Raw genomic sequence first — 18795 nt, 5'->3', positions numbered from 1 at the left:
GAGTGGCAGTGCTTGGCTGAGGGAAAGCGACAGGGACGGGTTGAAAGTTTGAGTAGGCGGGCTGGTGACTTTGTTAGAACTGTCGGGCGCAATTACCTCGAAGTGACCGCTGCCAGTTCTGGGAAAGTGTGGGAAAATGCGTGTGGTTTGACTGGAAGTCAAATGCCGCAGCTGGGGGGCTCATCATATCCGTGGCAGGAGATTGGTGAGAAGTTTTTAGGATATCCCTTTTTGCCTAGGGGGGCAGATAAATTGCTTGTGGTGCAAAGGGGATCTGTCAAGGGGATCAGTTGTTCCGTTGATTCAAGAGGTGTCGGGAAACTTAGAGGAGGCCCAGTGGGGGAACGGCTTGGGGTCTCTGGGGGAGCACGTTCCCAGCAATGTACCAAGGAACTCCCGAAAGGAGCAGACTCTATTCCTGAAGGCTTAGAGGGGCCATGCGCACAGGTGTTGTTACGGATGGATGGAAGTCAAGTTAAAGCCATCCTCAGCACCGGGGCGCCGGTTAAGTTGCTGTACAGTTTGTTTCATAACCGTTATTGGAAGCATTTACCCTTGGCGACATTGAGGACACTGGAGATTCGGGGTACCAGTGCCGGTGATTATCCAGACGACGGTTGTTGGTCAGTGAAAATGGAGTTCTTAGAGGCAAATGTGGAGGAGACTGAGGTTCAGGAATCGTTAATGCTGATGTGTCTGGACCCTGTTGAGACGGGCAGCGGTTCTGTTCTAGAGAGAACCAATATCCTACTGGTGCACTTGGGAGCCTGCCCGGAGGAGGTGGGTGAGCGCTGTTTGGAGGCATTGTCAATTCACCCAGGGTTTCGAGCTGCTTGTGCGGACGTGTGTAGCAGCATTGGGCCGATACCGAATTCAAACAAGAGCCAGTGGTGGTACGGCCTGGGGGAAGTATCTGAGGGTGAGACTCTCTTAGTGGACGCTGCGAAATACCACGAGGGAGCGGAGTTGACTGCTGAAGACACCTCGGAGAGAGAGAGGTTGCGGCGACTGGCCCCTGAAGCCGTGGAAGACGTAGGCAGCGTGTGTGTGGATTATATTGCGTTGAAGAGGCGCACTGTCAGTGACCAGAATATGGCCCTAGAAGAGGCGATGGCCTGTCTGAGTGGTGCGAAGTGGTTTAAGGTGCTGGATCTGAGGAGTGGATGTTGCCAGATCCCGATGAGTGAGGCCGACAAGGAGAAGACGGCCGTTATAAATTCCCTAGGAGTCTTCGGGTCCGAAAAGATGCCACAGGGCATATCTGGAGCCCTTGCAACCTTCCTGCTGGGCAGGTGGAAGACCATAGGGGATGTGGAGGCGTATGGAGTTTTGGTGTATGTGGATGATCTCTTGGTGTTTGGATTTGCCTCAGGAGAATATGAAGTGAGGTCGTTGCAGGAGCAGCTGAGAACTACCGAGTTAAAGTGTTTTCGGGACACGTGCCAGGGCTGGCGAAGGTCGCAGCTCGTGAGTGACTGTCTCTACGGAATCAAGTTTGAAATGAAGACGGAGAGACTGGAGAAAGTGATCTGGAACCATTCGGAAGACTTACAAGTTGGAGAGAATGAAGAAAGTTGTCTGACTGAGGGTAATAGCAAACTGAGAACCCGGAGAGGGGAGTTTGCGGAGGTGAAGAAATTACAGACGAATCTCAGCAGAGAGAAGCGGAAGCTTGAAGGGAACCTGAAGATGACCATCGACAGTTCAAAAGAAGTGCAAAACCTGAAAGTTGATCTGGAAGAAGTCATGAGGAAGAAAAAGCTGGAGAGAAGTGCAGTGAATACTGAACAGGAGGCTGAAGAGACTGCGGGAGCAGTGCAGGCCACGTGTTTCCGTTTGGAGAAGATCAAACAGCAGCTACCGATCACAGGAATGAGGAAGAATACAGATTCGATGGATGATGTGCTGGATGTGTGGTACATGCTGCCTTTTGCTGACTTTCCCTCGATTGAGGAAGAGACCTTTGGCCCTTCTCCCATTGAGTCAGGTGTAGCGGGGAGGGTTAGCTGTGTGCAGTGTGGGGCATGAGTGAGAGGTTGAGAGAGGAGTTGGTAGTGGGCCCAAGGTATCCCCAGTTGTGTCCGAGCCTGAAGGGTTTAGGTGAGGGGGTACGGAGGCCTCAGAAGGGTTAGGGAACTCCAGATAGTTGGCCTAAGTAGCGCCTGAGGAACAGGGCGTGAGGGTTACTGTGTGGGGAGGAGATGTCACTGCTTGTGCTTGGGTTACGGTGTGTTGGCAGGAAAGGTGGCGAGTTATTTAGTAGTCATGAGGACATGACTTTTATTTGGTGGAGGGAGAGTGTAAAGAGGGTTTCTTCTTTTTTGTTAACTAGCAGGAATGCTAATTTGCTGATAACGAGAATGGTATTCCTTTGTAAACCAAATGGGGATTAATGTTCTTTCTTCTGAGTCTGTAAGCTTTTGTTGACGGGCTTTTGGGCAGATCGGCGCGAGGGGGTCGAGAGAGAGAGGACGCAATGCTCTAAGCTGGGCGAGGATCGGACCCCAAAGGGGGGTCCGAGGCCGGGAGATTCTCCGAGGGGGGGGGGGGGGGGATGAAGCTAGATGTGCTTGGTTGACCACTCGGAGGGTCCTGAGCTGTTTGGAGAGTCGAGGAGTTCGGAGGGTCCTGAGCTGCGAGTCGAGGAGTTCGGAGGGGATCGAATGGTGGCCAGAAGACTTCAGTAATTGAGCTCCAACGGCTGTGCACGAAGTGGTTTGGACTTTGATAAGTTTGGCGCCTTTTCTTTAATTTTCTCTTCATATATACTGTATCGTTATTAATCACTTAGTAATAGTAACCTTTATAAATCGTACTCATTTAATCGCATATGGTGTACTGTCTGTTTTTGGGCGAGGCGGGGACATCACACAGCATCCACACCAGCTGATTACCCAGTTTGGCGGGGCCGAAGGCTGCTCCCCCTAGACAAGAACGAGCTGAGCCAGCCTGAGGCGACCCAGGAGGTTACACTGGAAATTGAGAACATTGTGCTCAGTCCTGCCCCTCCTGCAACCCATTCTCACTAATGAAACCTGCTATCTTAGATCTGATCACCTGCAATAAGACAGGTAAAATTAGTGATCTTGTAGTTTGGGATCCTCTTGGAAAGAGTGATCACAGTATGATTGGATTTCTCATACAAATGGAGGGTGCAATAGTTCTAAAACCAGTATATCTTGCTTAAACAACGGAGACTAGAATGGGATGAGAGAGGATTTGGCTAGCATAGACTTAGAACATGGTATATGGTGGGACAGTTGAGGAACAGAAGACTTTCAAGGAAATTTTTCAGGGTGCTCAATAGAAGCATTTTCCAGTTAAAAGCAAGGACAGTAAGGGTGGGGAGGGTCAGCCTTGGATAACTAAGGAAATAAAAGAAGACATCAAACTAAAAGCTCATATATACAAAGTTGCCAAGAGTAGTGGGAAACTGGAAGATTAGGAAAACTTTAAAAAGCTACAAAGTACCACTAAACAAACAATAAAAAAGGGAAGCTAGTTTATGAAAATAAACTAGCACAAAATATAAAAACTGAGAGTAAAAGTTTTCATAATAAAGGCGGAAAAGGGTGGCTAAAGTGAATGTAAGTCCCTTGGAAGATGAGAAGGGGAATTGATATTGGGAAATGAGGAAAAGGCAGAGGCTTTGATTAACTATTCTGTGCCTGTCTTCACAGTGGAGAACACATCTAACAACCCAAAGAGATATTATGGATGTGATGGGAAGTGAAGACCTCAATACAATAGCTATCACTAAAGAGGTAGTGCTGAGAAAACTTGTGGGCCTGGAAGTAGTTAAGTCTCTTGGTCTTGATGGAATGCATCCCAGGCTACTGAAAGAAATGGCAGAAGTTACAGCAGAGACTTTGGTGATGATTCACCAAAATTCTCTGGACTCTGGGCAGGTCCCAGCAGATTGGAAGTCAGCGAATGTTAGGTCACTGTTCAAAAAAAGATGTAGCGACAGTCAGTTAGTTTAACACCTATAGCTGGGAAAAAGCTTAAAGCTATCATTAAAGAAGAAATCGCGAGGCACCTGGAAAAAAATTAATTCATCAGGCAGATACATCATATAACGAGTGCAGTAGATAGAGGAGAACAGACAGACATTATTTACTTGGATTTCCAGAAGGCATTCAATAAGATGCCACAAAAAAGACTTATCTGTAAGATAAGGACACACAGAGTTGGGGTGATATATTGGCATGGATAGAGGAGTGGTTAACTAATAGAATGCAGAAGGTGAGCAGTGTGCCTGAGGAGTCGGTGCTGGGCCCATAACTGTTCATGATATACATTAACGAACTGGAAGGAACTGAGTGTATTGTATCTAATTTTCGTGATGATACTAAATTGAATGGAAAAACAAATTGTACAGAAGATAGAGAGAGTCTGCAGAGAGATATAGATAGGTTAAATGAGTGGGCAAGGGTCTGGCAGATGGAGTACAATTGATAAATGCAAGGTCATCCACTTTGGAAGGAAAATTGTAAGAGCATATTATTCAAACAGTAAAAAATTTCAGCATGCTGCATGCTTTATTAGGCTCCATTACTATTTTATCATAGAATCTCTAACACCTTACAATACCCAATTCTGCCCTAGGAATACAAAACATGTAAAAGAATTTTGTTTTTTTTTAAAAAAAGGAAAGTGACTGAAATTAACTACCATCAAGAATTATGCTAACCCTTTCAATTTATATCAAAGTGTTCAAATTGCTCCCATCCTCATTAGGCTTCCTAAATTTCAACAAATCCAGAACTCAGTGACCTTTGTCCCTCTTAATGCATATAGACACCATCATGTCTATTCTTACCAAGTATCCTCGAACCCCTGGACCTCACCAAATGTATTCTGAAAGTTAATTGTCACTCTTTTTGTGAAGCTCTCACATACCCTCATCTCCAACCAAACATTTCAGCCCTCACCCCAAGTACCTGCTGTCACCTTGTTAAATTAAGGAAAATAAAATTAGAAATATAGAAACATAGAAAATCTACAGCACGATACAGGCCCTTCGGCCCACAAAATTTTGCCAAACATGTCCCTACCTTAGAAATTACTAGGCTTACCTATAGCCCTCTGTTTTACTAAGCTCCATGTACCTATGTAAATGTCTCTTAAAAGACCTTATTGTATCTGCCTTCATCACTGTTACCAGCAGCTCATTCCACGCACTCAAGACTCCGAGGAAAAAAAATTACCCCTGACATCTCCTCTGTACCTACTCCCCAGCACTTTAACCTGTGTCCTTTGTGGCAACCACTTCAGCCCTGGGAAAAAGCCTCTGACTATCCACACGATCAATGCCTCTTATCATCTTATACACCTCTATCAGGTCACCTCTCATCCTCCATTGCTCCAAGGAGAAACGGCCAAGCTCACTCAACCTATACTCACAAGGCATGCTTCCCAATCCAGGCAATATCCTTGTAAATCTCCTCTGCACCCTTTCTATAGCTTCCACATCCTTCCTGTAGTGAGGCACAGTACTCCAAGTGGGGTCAGATCAGGGTCCTATATAGCTGCAACATTACCTCTTAGCTCCTAAATTCAATTCCACGATTGATGAAGGCCAATACACCGTACGCCTTCTTAACCAGAGTCAACCAGCGCAGCTGCTTTGAGTGTCCTATGGACTCGGACCCCAAGATCCATCTGATCCTCCACACTGCCAAGAATCTTACCAGTAATACTATATTCTGCCATCATATTTGACCTACCAAAATGAACAACTTCACACTTATCTGGGTTGAACTCCATCTGCCACTTCTCAGCCCAGCTTTGCATCCTATCAATGTCCCGCTGTAACCTCTGACAGCCCTCCACACTACCCACAACACCTCCAACATATGTGTCATCAGCAAACTTATTAACCCATCCCTCTACTTCCTCATCCAGGTCATTCATAAAAACCACAAGGAGTGAGGGTCCCAGAACAGATCCCTGAGGCACACCACTGGTCACCGACCTCCATGCAGAACATGACCCGTCTACAACCACTTTCTGCCTTCTGTGGGCAAGCCAGTTCTGGATCCACAAAGCAATGTCCCCTTGGATCCCATGCCTCCTGACTTTCTCAATAAGCCTTGCATGGGGTATCAATGCCTTGTTAAAATCCATATACACTACATCTACTGCTCTTCCTTCAATGCGTTCAGTCACATCCTCAAAAAATTCAATCAGGCTCGTAAGGCACGACCTGCCCTTGACAAAGCCATGCTGACTACTCCTAATCACATACCTCTCCAAATGTTCATAAATTCTGCCTCTCAGGATCTTCTTCAACTTACCAACCACTGAAGTAGGACTCACTGGTCTATAATTTCCTGGGCTATCTCTACTCATGTTCTTGAATAAAGGAACAATATTCGCAACTCTCCAATCCTCCAGAACTTCTCCCATCCCCATTGATGATGCAAAGATTATCACCAGAGGCTCAGCAATTTCCTTCTCGCCTCCTACAGTAGCCTGGGGTGCACCACATCCGGTCCCAGCGACTTATCCAACTTGATGCCTTCCAAAAGCTCCAGCACATCCTCTTTCTTAATATTTAAATACTCAAGCTTTTCAGTCTGCTGAAAGTCATCACTACAATCACCAAGATCCTATTCCATAGTGAATACTGAAGTATTCATTAAGTACCTCTGCTATTTCCTCCGATTCAATACACACTTTCTCACTGTCACACTTGATAGGTCCTAATCTTTCACGTCTTATCCTCTTGCTCTTCATATACTTGTAGAATCCCACTCAGAGATCTGACACCTGACCAGGTTAATTTCCCAACACCAAATTAAGTACAGTCTCTCCTCTTGTAGGCTTATCTACATATTGTGTCAAGAACCCTTCCTGAACACACCTAACAAACTCCACCCCATCTAAACCTCTTGCACTGGGGAGATGCCAATCGATATTTGGCAAACTAAAATCTCCCATCATGACAACTCTATTATTATTACATCTTTCCAGGATCTGTTTCCCAATCGGCTCCTCGATATCTCTGTTACTATTGGGTGGCCTATAATAAAACACCCAGTAAAGTTAATGACCCCTTCCTGTTCCTAGCCGCCACTCACAGAGACTCTGTAGACAATCCCTCCATGGCATCCACCTTTTCCGCAGCCGTGACACTATCTCTGATCAACAGTGCCACGCCCCCACCTTTTTTGCCTCCTCCCTGTCCTTTCTGAAACATCTAAAACCCAACACTTGACGTAACCATTCCTGTTCCTGAGCCATCCAAGTCTCTGTAATGGCCACCACATCATCTCTCCAGTACTGATCCACGTTCTAAGCTCATCCGCTTTGTTCACAACACACCTTGCGTTAAAATAGACATATCTCAAACCTTTGGTCTGAGCGCATCCTTTCTCTGTCACCCGCCTATCCTCCGTCTCGCACTGTCTACAAGCTTGCTCTATTTGTGAGCCAACCTCTTCTTCCTCAGTCTCTTCAGCTCGGTTCCCAAACCCCAACAATTCTTGTTTAAACTCTCTACAGCAGCCTTAGCAAACCTCTCCGCCAGGATATTGGTCCCCCTGAAATTAAAGTGCAACCCATCCTTTTTGTACAGGTCACAACTGCCCCAAAAGGGGTCCCAATGATCCAGAAATCTGAATCCATGTCCCTTGCTCCAATCCCTCAGCCACGCATTTATCCTCCACCTCATCCTATTCCTATTCTCACTGTCGCGTGGCACAGGCAGTAATCCCAAGATTACCACCTCTGCGGTCCTGCTTCTTAACTTCCTTCCCAACTCCCTGCAGTCTTTTTTCAGGACCTCTTCCCTTTTCCTACCTATGTCATTGGTACCAATATGTACCACAAGCTCTGGCTGTTCTCCCTCCCACTGCAGGATATCTTGGACGCAATCCAAAACATCCCGGACCCTGGCAACTGGGAGGCAAAATATCATCCGAGTTTCTTTCTTGCGTCCACAGAAACGCCCGTCTGACCCTCTAACTATAGTCCCCTATCACTACTGCCTTCCTCTTCCCTTCCCTACCCTTCTGACCTACAGGGCCAGACTGTGCCAGAGGTATAGCCAGTGCCATTTCCCCCAGGTAGGCTGTTACCCCCCCACCAACAGTACAGGGGTACAGCCACAGGGGTACTCTCTAGTACCTGACTCTTCCCCTTCCCCCTCTTGACTGTGACCTACCTGTCTATCTCCCATGGCCCTGGTGTGACCACCTGCCTACAACTCCTTTCTATCACCTCCTTGCTCTCCCTGACCAGGCAAAGGTCATTGAGCTGCATCTCCAGTTCCCTAACTCGGTCCCTCAGAAGCTGCAGCTCAACACACCTAGTGCAGATACGGCCATCTGGAAGGCTAAGAGACTCCAGGACTGAACCCCCCCCAAACCCCCAACGTCTGTCACCAAGCACAGAAAACTGGCCTCACACACATACTACCTCCTTTCCACAATTAACACAGTTAAACCTACCTCACTTCATCCCATCACCGCCTAAGCCCGTTGAGCCAAAGCCCGGCCACTCTGCTGCCTCTCACTCCACTGCCCACTGGATGCTGTGGTCTTCCTTTTAAACCTTTCATAATCTACTGGCTGATGTCACGCGCCTGCGCAGTCTCGCCTCTCTTTTAGCCCGAGTAGTAAAATACTCCCTTCACTCCAAAATATCAGCTGTTCACTCACAGCCTTTTTGCTCAGCATTATATAGTCTATCAAATTTTAAAGGTCATTGTAGCACACAAGCTTAAAAACTTCTTTATGAAGATTTAATCTTTTATAATCTTGTTTTCTTAATCAAAAAAGTTCATTTGCACATCAGTTTTTTTTTAGGGGGATAGTATTCCACAATTCTTCCTCTATGTCCCTGGTGACTACTGAAAACTAAGTCTTCATTCCTACAATATGCCACAGTAATTGCTACACCTTTAAGTTTGCTCTTTTATAAGAAAGAGCAAATCATAGTTATTATACAGAATTCAAATTTTTTTAATAGGCTGCAGCTATTCCATTCAAAGTCTATTTTTAAAGTGATAATATTGTTAGTGGAGGAAGAACTACATGCTAGCAAATCTGACAAATTGTCAGGAAAATGTTGGAATCTGTCAGGGGATGGTTACAGGACATTTAGAAAATCAGGCTTTGAAAGAAAAATGGCATGTGACAATTTGTTTTGAGGGCATTAATGAGCAATAAAATAAACATTTGTTGAAGGGTGTATAGGACTAGAGTATATTAATTCCATTGTACCCAATCCCACCTTGCCTTTACCACATTAAAATAGTCATCTTTGTATCTCAAAGTGGCCCTGTCACTTAACTTGTGAACCTACACCACTCTTTCATTTTAAAACTACTGTGTGCCTTTCTGCCATATTAGAAGCACATGAAGATAAGAGCAATGGAATCATAGCTACATTTTTCAAACACAAAAATCTTGCTATCTTTCCTTCAAGGGTGTCCGCAAAAACTTCAGTCCCATACAGTACTGTGCAAAAGTCTTGGGCACAAGTAAAAATCTGTCAGCAGTACACAGCAAAAAAAAACTAAACCAAATCAATTTAATATTTGGTGTGACCACCCTTGCCTTTAAAACTGCACCAATTCTCTTATATGCACTATCATGTAGTCTTATGAGAAAATCAGCCAGTAGGTTGTTCCAAGTATCCTGGTGAACTTGCAGACTTTTGCAGTATTGCAAGCTTCTATCTTTCCAGATAATCCCAGGCAGTTGATGATTTTGAGATCTGGGCTCTGTGGAGGCCATACCATCCGAAACCATACAAAAATCTAGGGTGCACAGTACTGTACCTGCAAACATTTCAACCTTCCCACCCATTTTTCTAAATTAATTCCAGATGTCTTCCTAAAAAGATGCTGCAAAACTCAGCGAAACCTAGTCTGGCATTGGATAATAGCACTGTCAACATTTGCTTATTATAAAAATTGAATCTCTGTTCAGTTCTTTTCTGGGTTTCAGTGCTCATCTCTAGTCAGTGCCTTTGCATCTCTTATAACCAACAGAAAAATTATTCATCAATAAAACAATTCCTTCAAGAAGTTAGAAGACAAAACTTTAATTGTCTACCTACAGAAAGTTTCAGCTATTTCCTTCATGAGATTAAGGTTAATAGGACTTCACAGCTGTTGAAATTATCCATGCATCTTAAAAGTATCCATCCAGACACATGCAGAGTTTAATTCACACTTGTGAAACCTGCAGGCTAATCGATCTCAAGATCTTTTTTGCAAAGCTGTTATGCAATTTATAAGCTATTTGCCATTTTCAGCCCATCACATTATTCAAACATGAACATTACCTCGAGTTATTTTGCTATTATTTTCTGAAATCATAATCTGAACACATCGCTTCTGTGTGAAATACTGACCTCTACTGGCAAGATGCAAATATCAAAAGTTGAAAGTCAAATATACAACTGAAAATATGGAGAAGAGTTTTTTATGGCTACTTTATGGAAAGGTACTCAAAATACTTTTTTAAAAAAAAAGGCAATTTTCATGTACATATTTTATTGGGTCCTAATATAGATTCTAGCCACAGTAGTGCAAAGGCAAATAATTATTTGGAGAAAAAGGAGTTAAGTTAATCATCAAATGAGGGCTTTAGAATAGTAAGGACAGTGTAAGCAGTTACCTTGATGATCATGCCCCGAATAGAAGCATACCTGGATGAGACTGAGTCCTTAATTGACTGGAATCCTTGTCAACAGCATAGTCCTACTATTACTGCCATTCCACCTGCTACTTAATCTCTTCTCAGTATGATAGAAGTTTGCAATTACTCTAAAATAGCACACGCTGGTACAGCTGGCTATGAAATACTGTATACGTATAGATAGATGGCCGTTAAAAACAAGGATTCTTAAAATGAAACTGTACATACAGATGGTTTTGAGGTAACCCAGCTAACATGTTAGAAATTGATTCTGGAACTCCAGATCTTTTCACCATGCTGAATTTGACCATTTGCAAAAAGATACAGAATACATTCAACTACTGTAACACAAAAAAAATTCTTGAGGAACTCAGGTCAGGCAGCATCTATGGAAAGAAATAAAAAGTCAACATTTTGGGCAAGACCTTTCAGAAACTTTTGACTCTTTACTCCTTTCCACAGATGCTGCCCGACCTACTGAGATCCCCCAGCATTTAGAACCACAGATACAGTCCCTTTGGCCCTCCTTGGCTATGCCAAACAATTTTTCTGCCTAGTCCCACTGACCTGCACCTGGACCATATCCTTCCATATCCCTCTCATCCACGTACCAAAAGTTTTTCTTAAATGTTAATAATGAGCCCACATTTAACACTTCATCTGGCAGCTCATTCCATACTCCCACCACTCTCTGTGAAGAAACCCCCCCCCCAATGTTCCCTTTAAACTTTTCCCCCTTCACCCTTAACCCATGCCCTCTGGTTTTTTTTCTCCCCTAGCCTCAGTGGAAAAAGCCTGCTTGCATTCACTCTATCCATACCCATCATAATTTTATATACCTCTATCAAATCTCCCCTCATTCTTCTACGCTCCAGGGAATAAAGCCCTAACCTATTCAAACTTTCTCTGCAACTCAGTTTCTCAAGTCCTGGCAACATCCTTGTAAACCTTCTCTGCAATCTTTCAACCTTATTAACATCCTTCCTGTAATTAGGTGACCAAATTTTGTGTGCATTAATCTAGATTTTTCAGCATCTGCAGAATCTCCTGTGCTTATATCCAATTACTGTATTGTATTTCCAAAACAGAATTAGAGAACATTTTCTCCTTTACCAACAAAAGTAGCATAGTGGCTTGCTTGCCAATTGCCATTAATAAATACCACTCACTCTTTACAATTTATTGCCTATTTAGTAGAAATTTAATTTGGTATCAGTTAATGCAGTATTAACAGGGTGAGAACGTGAGAAAGATCTTCATATGACCTTCATAAATGAGGGTTAAAGATAAGTTGCTCCTTACAATCTTAAAACCCGTGAATTTAATTATTGAATGAAAGAACATTATTATTAATAGATAACTACTGTGTCTACACTAGGAGCCTGAACGAAGGTAGAAGAAAGTATTGAAATGCTTTTGTGAAATTGCAACCAATGACAATCAGTTAACAAGATTAAAAACACATCTATTTTCAATGCCCTAAAGAAATGATCCAAGGTAGATCTAGTTCAGAAGACATGTTTATAAACATTTAATATTTCCACAACAAAATTGCTTTTAAGAATATAAGCATCTTTAAAAATATTAAACCATCTTACTTCTTCAACATTGCAAGCAGTCTTTGCAGAGGTTTCCATGAAAATAAGGCCATGTTCTCTTGCAAAAGCCTCCCCTTCGTCCTTTTTTACTTCCCGTCTTGACTCCAAGTCACTGAAAAATGTTTGATATTTATAAGAAATCATTTTGTACTTCTAAAGATAGTTCTCCACAGTTGCTAGCTAATGCATGGAAAAAAGATAACCCTACTCTACTGCCAACTCTGTAATTGAGTCTTTTCACAAGATATCTGCAGATAATATATTGATCAGAGATGTAAAACTACATGTATTTTTTTTTAAATACATGAAGGGCTTCAGCCTGAAACATCAATTGTTTATTCATTTCCCTAGATGCTGCCTGACCTGCTGAGTTAATCCAGCTTTTGTGTATGTTGCTAGTTTTAAAACATCTATTTAATATGATAACACCACTAGTATCCTATCATCTCATGTGATATCAGCTAATGCAATAAAGCCCAAACTTGGAAATACATAATGCAATAACCCTACAAAACTACCATCAACCCAAATTAATTCCTTTGATTTTACCCATTCCCCTCCCCAAACGTTTTTCACTGCCTAGCATGACTCATTTCCTTCCCTTCTGATGAAGTGCCCAGAATCCAAAAACGTTACCTGCTTCTCATTCACAAATGCTGCCTGATCTACTGAACATTTTACTTGCATTTCATATTTTCAATATCTACAGCTTTTGATTTTCTTTTACTATTTCCATCTTTGCCAGTATGTTCACCACTATTGCTCTCATCCCCAAGCTTTCTAACCACCCCCCCAACTGCACTTTGACAGGAAATATCCTGCACTGCAAGTGCAAAATCTTCGTCATGCCACGTCCTCCATTCTTACACCCTTGCATTGCTATATTTTTCAATACAGATCACAATAAGGCCAATGTCAACAAAGAGTAGGCACTTAACCTTTATTGCACTTCACTGCAAAATCTGTAGGAAGCACCAGAGAAAATGAATAGATTTGTTTCCATAGCATCAACCTGTTCTAGTATGAGTGGGAGGTGGGAGAAGCAATACCACATACATCAATTTTTACTCAGTCAACAACACATTTTTCTTCATTGTTGAGAGATCAAATTATTGGAATTTTCAAATATCCCCAACAGAAGCACATTCACTGCAGAGAACAAGTGCTCAAGATGCATGTAACAGGATATCAAATAAATGTAACCTATCAAGCCACTTGCATGGAACAACCTGTTACTTTAGTATAATTGAAGCTTCTACAGATTACTATTGTATGACTTCACTTGACAATTCCAACAATGAAGTGTTAGAAATGGGGAACAAGGCAAAAGCGATGTTTCTTCCATAGCTATGTGTAAAGGTGCTAGAAAGTTTGTGAACCCTGTAGAATTTTCTCTATTTCTGCATATGACCTAAAAAGTGATCAGATCTTCACTCAAGTCAAAGGGAACTCAATTAAGTAAACAGCACGAAAACATTATACTTCATTCATTTATTTGGAAAAATCATCCAATATTACATGTATTTGTTGGAAAAAGTATGTGAACCGCTGGGGGGATACCTTCTACAAAAGGTACTTGGAGTCAGGTATTCCAATCAATGAAATGAGATTTGGAGGTGTGGGTTATAGAGGTGCCCAGCCCTAGAAAAAAAAGACACACAAAGTCAAGTTACTGACCAAGCTTGCTCTTCTCGAGAAAGATCTGTTTATGTGCACCATGCCTCGATCGAAACAACTTTCAGAGGACCTTAGAGGAATTGTAAAGATGCCCAAAGCTGGAAAAGACTACAAAAGCATTTCTAAAAACCTGGGTGTTCATCAATACACGGTTAGGAGAAATTGCCTACAAATGGAGGAAAGTCAGTACTGTTGCTACTCTCCCTTGCAATGGGTGTCTTGCAAAGATCACACCAACAGTACAACATGCAATATTGAAGGAGGTGTCCACTCTAAGAAAGACACTAATCAAGAATGGTGTTCATGGAAAGACACCAGGAGGAAATCACTGCTCTCTAAAATGAAAAAAATACTGCTGCCTGTCTCAAGTTTGCAAAAGACCACCTGGATATTCTACAACACTTCTGGGACAATGTTCTGTGGACAGATGAGACAAAAGTTGAACTTTTGACAGCAATGGACACCACCGTGTTTGAAGGAAAAAGGGCAATGCAGACCAACACCAAAACTTCATCCCAACTGGAAGGTGGTGGAAGGAGCATCATGGTTTGGGGCTGTTTTGCTGCCTCAGTGGCCTTGACAGCTTACAATCATTGAGGGAACAATGAATTCAAAATTGTATCAAGACATTTTACATGAGAATGTCAGGTAGCAGACTGTCAGCTGAAGCTTAATAGAAGTTGGGTAATGCAACATGACAATGATCCAAAAGACAAGAGTAAATCAACAAGAGAATGGTTTACAAAAGAAGAAAGTTCATGTTTTGGAATGGCCAACTAAAAGTCCTGACCTTAATCCTATAGAAATGTTATGGAGGAACCTAAAGCATCAGTTCATGCAAGAAGCCCACTGACATCCCAGATTTGAAGCAGTTTTGTAAGGAAGAATAACCCAAAATTCCCTCAAGCCAATGTGCAGGACTGATCAAGTTAGCGAAAATGTTTGGTTGAAATTATTGCTATACAAGGGGGTCATACCAGTTACTGAAAGCAAAGGTTCACATACTTGTTCCAATACATGTAATATTGGATTTTTTCTCAAATAAATGAAGTATAATGATTTTATGTTATTTATTTAATTGGGTTCTTTTTATCTAGTTTTAGGATTGCATGAAGAGTTGATCACATTCTAGGTCATATTTATGTAGAAATAGAGAAAATTCTCAAACTTTCTAGCACCCCATCTTATGCAGCAATTACAAAAAAATTCAAAGCATTAGGTATAGCAAACCAACTACCAAAATTACTGGTTAAAAATCAAAATACTTTGTGGGAACATGCTTTCATTGAATACAATTCCTGCCTTCAGCATTCTAATTTTCTTCTGGATCATTCCTAATAAAGAATACCTTTTGAAGCGCAAAAATGCAATATTTGGTACACATAACTGTGACAGCAACTGTTCTTAGTATTGTTCCTTAATGTTTATTATGAATCTAAACACAAAAGCATTTTCTTATGACACAATGTGCTAAAAATTTACCTCTTATTTCCAATAAGCATGATGACCATATTCGAGTTGGAATGCTGGCGAGCGTCTTCTAACCAAGCTGTCAAGTGATTGAACGTGTCCCTTCTGTGGTGGGGGGGGGGGGGGGGGGGGGATTGTTACAAGATGAAAGAAGTCTCACTATTAAACAGAAACATTTATTTAGCTTACAATAAGCTAACTTTATAACCCTTGTTTTCTTAATTCCAGTATTTATCTCTTCTATCAAACCACAGATATATTTCTCCAATCACTTTTTAAATTATTTCAATCTGACTTTCATTCTATTTAAACGGGAACATTTCCTTGACGTTTAATGACATCAAGCAAAGTTTCAATCTTAAAACATTATTCTTCATTGAATTAACTTGGCAATGATGATCTTCCACTGCTTTTTCCTGCAGCTTACAACAGTACCCTACCAAACCTCTAAAATCTTCACCCTACCCTTTGATGGCACTTTACAACTCAAAATTACACGTACTGAAATAGTCAAGAGATCACCAACAATGATCTCAGCAGTGCTCAGGTTTTAAAGACCAGCTCAGTGCCAACTGCAGCCTTCATATGTTTGATCAAGCTTTACTTCTATGCCACCATCTTCAACCACGAAGGTCACCAGGTTAGCTTCAAATAATAGATAAAACCATGTCAAGTTCTGTACAGACATGATCTGCAGTCACATATCCCTCCTACATAAAAAAAATAATTTTTATATCTAGTTACCTCTGAACCCACACAATGTTTCAGAATAGCTTCTTCCATACTGCCAACAGATTTCTGAAAGGTCCATGAACACTACCTCACTATTCTTTCTTTGCACTATTTACTTGTTATTGTAAAGTAGTGCCAATTTTACGACTGGCAATGTAATGCTGCCACACAACAAATTTCATGGCGTGTCAATGATAATAAACCCAATTCATTCCGACTCTCATTCATCATCCTATCAAAAAACTTTCACTGGTGTGGTCCAGCTTTATAAAATCATTCAGCTATATTATAATGTCATTCTAATTGAAACAATTACCTGAACCATTTGCCATATCTGTTCAATTGCCTCAAAAGCTTCTCAGCGTTTATACTGATTATGGCCTTTTAGTACTCAAGTAACCCATATGCATCACTTACTTGAGAAACTTGCACCATATCCAAAGAGGTATTTGGATAAGTCCCATCTTCAATTAAAGAAGGGAATGGTTATAAGAGCCTCAGGCAAGAATTGGTCATTTAAAGATCTTAGAGATAACATTAGTATTTACAAAAATATTTCCAAATCTCTAATAGGCATTAAATATTTTGAACTAACATAAATTTTTAAAGTTCTGAGTTTGTCTTTAATTATTTGAATATTTTGATGGATTATTTGAGAGATATACAGACACAAGTGTTTTCAAATAATGGGACATTAGTTCCAGCTATTAAGAAAGGCTTGGTTGAGCCAGTCAACAAAAGTTTTTCCACTCAGTTTGTGGGCTATGCTCTTTACAAAGCAGAAACGTGCAGGATATTATTAAGAATTCTCCTCGTGGTTTCAATAAATTCCTGCTGGGAGATTGCCAAAGGTAAGCTTTCATAATGTCAGTAATGAGCTGATACTACTGATCTCTTAACAGAAATGTTCCAAATGGCAAACTATCATCTGTAATTTAACTGCAACTCCTGTATTTAAAGTACTTGGTTAATTTTTTTTTAAATGGGTAAAAGAAATTCAATGCAGTGAAAAATAAATCAGTTGGAAACACAAGACTATCCAATTAAAGAGTACTTCTTGCTTTAAAGAAATTACTTTTAATTGCAGATTCAAATTGCTTTGCACATTTTCTTTAAACAATTTAGACAATTTCAACTTTCAAGTGTCTCAAATGTAGAGAAAAAGACAAAATACTATTAGAACACGTGAACAAAAAACCAAGTCTGTAAGTTACCTTGTGATGTCATAAACTAGCAAGGCACCAGCAGCTCCTCTATAGTAGGATCTTGTGATAGAACGGAAAGACTCCTGACCAGCCTAAAGAAAAAGATTTCAAAAACAAGTTTTTAAAGCAAAAGCAGTTTAACATATAGATTACAAATATGCCTTTCTTGGGAAATAAATATATTGTTTAAAAATAAAATTTTATTATAAATTTTAACTGCAAGGATGTTTATTCTTATTGTCATTTTCTTGACACCATACTGATAATGGATTTCCAAACTGAATCTTCTCTCTCCTGGCTGAAACTGCCATTTCTAACAGAAGTTCACCATAAAAGACCGGAAAGAACTGGGTGATGGAGGTACATAAATAGGCAGTCAAGTGCAGAGCAAGAAATGACAAGATTTGCAAGCAAGGGAAAATCTGTAGATGCTAAAACTCCAAGCTACACATACAAAATGCTGGAGGAACTTATTAGGCCAGGCAGCATCTATAGAAAAGACTACAGTCAATGGCCTGAAACGTTGACTGTTTACTCTTTTCTATAGATGCTGCCTGAGCTGCTGAATTCCTCCAGCATTTTGCATGTGTTGCAAGGCCAAGATTCTCTTCTTTTCCTTTTTTAAGACGTGCAACAGCAAGAGATTCTACTAAGTACATTACTTATAACATCTTTTCTGAAGAAACTGTGGTGAGTCATCACTGCAGACAGTGAGGAGGCAGGCAGAAGCAAGATTGGCTTGAGGATGAGCCGTGATGGGGCATTGTGTTCAAGCCACCGGGGTCTCAGATGGAGTTCCTATTGCTGCCGAAGATGGATTGAGTGTTTTGGACAGGAGTCGATGCAGAAGAGTTTCAGTGCCTGTTCACTTAGTCCAGGTGCGAGATTGGATCACTTCAATTGCCGAGCCGATTTGGTGAGATCAAGAATGGCTTCAGGCTGGGCAGTTCAGATGTACTGGGGTACTGGGATCTGGGTCCGAGACCATGGTACTACTCATTGCTTGGATAATTTAAATGCCAGCCCAGATAGATTGGAACCCTGAACACCAGGTATGGAAGTAAGGATCAGGCTGATTTCACTCACTCTCCTGTGAATGATTATTCCTTTCTCTGTGGCACCAAAGCTCTGAACTGATCTGTCTGCTATGCGTTTCTGCCCCATTAGTATGATAAATTGGTGACTGAGGCTTTCAGACTACTCCGGGAGCAGATCCGGGACTCAGCCTGGTTCAGGATGCTGTTGGCTTGCTTCTATTGTTTGCATGATGCATATTTTATTCCCCTGTTTTGCTGCAGTGGTTTTTAGTCTTTTTTTAAAAAATGGGTTATCCAGGTCTCTTGCTTTGTGGCTGTCTGTAAGCAGACAACTTTCAAGGTGTACAATTTATACATTCTTTGAAAACAAATGTGCTTTGAATCTTAATTAGGTGGAGCAGGAGGGTTTGTCTATGTACCA

The 18795-nt window shown here is 41.5% G+C and overlaps 1 protein-coding gene across 1 annotated transcript in view; it reads right to left on the bottom strand.

Annotated features, from left to right (window-relative positions):
- Window positions 1-18795, bottom strand: part of rab2a (RAB2A, member RAS oncogene family) — a 74348-nt gene that overhangs the window by 19520 nt on the left and 36033 nt on the right. Inside the window, exons 4-6 of the mRNA XM_059981688.1 lie at window positions 17347-17429; window positions 15413-15505; window positions 12254-12365 (exon numbers count right to left, since the gene is read on the bottom strand). Of these exons, the coding sequence (XP_059837671.1) occupies window positions 12254-12365; window positions 15413-15505; window positions 17347-17429 (288 nt within the window). The remainder of the gene's footprint in view (window positions 1-12253; window positions 12366-15412; window positions 15506-17346; window positions 17430-18795) is intronic.

This window comes from Hypanus sabinus, chromosome 1 (genome assembly GCF_030144855.1).
Source record: "Hypanus sabinus isolate sHypSab1 chromosome 1, sHypSab1.hap1, whole genome shotgun sequence".
NCBI lineage: Eukaryota > Metazoa > Chordata > Chondrichthyes > Myliobatiformes > Dasyatidae > Hypanus > Hypanus sabinus.
This window is presented reverse-complemented; position numbering and strand designations above follow the sequence as displayed.